At 42.8% G+C, this 1007-nt stretch overlaps 1 protein-coding gene across 2 annotated transcripts in view; it reads left to right on the top strand.

Annotated features, from left to right (window-relative positions):
• LOC109951340 (plakophilin-3-like) overlaps positions 1-1007 on the top strand; it is a 35311-nt gene that overhangs the window by 24759 nt on the left and 9545 nt on the right. The window contains exons 9-10 of one of the 2 annotated variants that reach the window (XM_020585803.1): positions 311-490; positions 585-738. In XM_020585803.1, the coding sequence (XP_020441459.1) occupies positions 311-490; positions 585-738 (334 nt within the window). Of the gene's footprint in view, positions 1-307; positions 491-584; positions 739-1007 lie in introns of both variants that reach the window. The other variant, XM_020585802.1, reaches the window with a different exon arrangement.

The following is a 1007-nucleotide window of genomic DNA, read 5'->3' as shown; positions in this document are numbered from 1 at the left end:
GAGAGAATGCGGTCATTTTTCAAAATAAAAGATCGTTCAGACTCAGATAATAAATAAAACGGAAATAATTAATGATTTCTTGTGCGGCCCGGTACCAATTGATCCACGGACCGGTACCGGTCCGCGGCCCGGGGGTTGGGGACCACTGCTGTAGAGGACACACTATATACTCATACAAGAGAAAAACTTACATCAGAACATTGAAAAATATAATAATAAACTGTTGTGTAGCTACAGTACAACAGAATAAACTGTATTTTACTATATAGTCATTTAAAATGTTCTTTTTCTTTCATATTCTCAACAGCAGCATACCCAGAATCTGTCCATACTGTCTGAGGCGTCCCGACAACCGAAGGGTGCTGAGTGGCTGTGGCACCCTAAGGTGGTGGTGCTGTACAAGCATGTTCTACAGAACTGCGACACCAGGTCCACCAGCCGCGAGGCTGCCATAGGAGCCCTGCAAAATGTCACTGCAGGCGAGTCCAGGGTAAGATCTCACATGTCAGAAATATTAACACTACATTTTTATTCACATAGCTGAACAGAACAGAAGACTCGTGATCTGTGCTCCTCTCTGCCAGTGGTCATCAGTGCTGAGTCGCGTGGTGACGGAGCAGGAGAGGATGCTGCCCATGCTTCTGGATCTCTTAGACACCAACAGTGACATGGAGCTGAAGCCTTTGACTGGTCTACTGAGAAATCTGGCCAAACACTCCACCAACAAAGACCAGATGGGTGAGATGCAGACTGGCTGGAAACTGCATGAAAAATATTAGTCAAACTGAAGTTGAACACTGTACAACTGAAGCATATGGTTACATGGTTGAAATGTTTGTTTTTAAACCATAGACACATTACTGTAGCAAATGGTGTTAAGATTTATTTAATTATGACAGAATTTTTTTGAAGTCTGAGTAAAAACCCCCATGTTTAATTACTATACAGAAGTGACTTTGATGGGAAAGAATAGTAAGAATGCTCAGTCGTGCTTGGGTGACACTCTT

The sequence above is a fragment of the Monopterus albus genome, unplaced genomic scaffold (genome assembly GCF_001952655.1).
Source record: "Monopterus albus unplaced genomic scaffold, M_albus_1.0 scaffold377.1, whole genome shotgun sequence".
Taxonomy (NCBI): Eukaryota; Metazoa; Chordata; class Actinopteri; order Synbranchiformes; family Synbranchidae; genus Monopterus; species Monopterus albus.
This window is presented reverse-complemented; position numbering and strand designations above follow the sequence as displayed.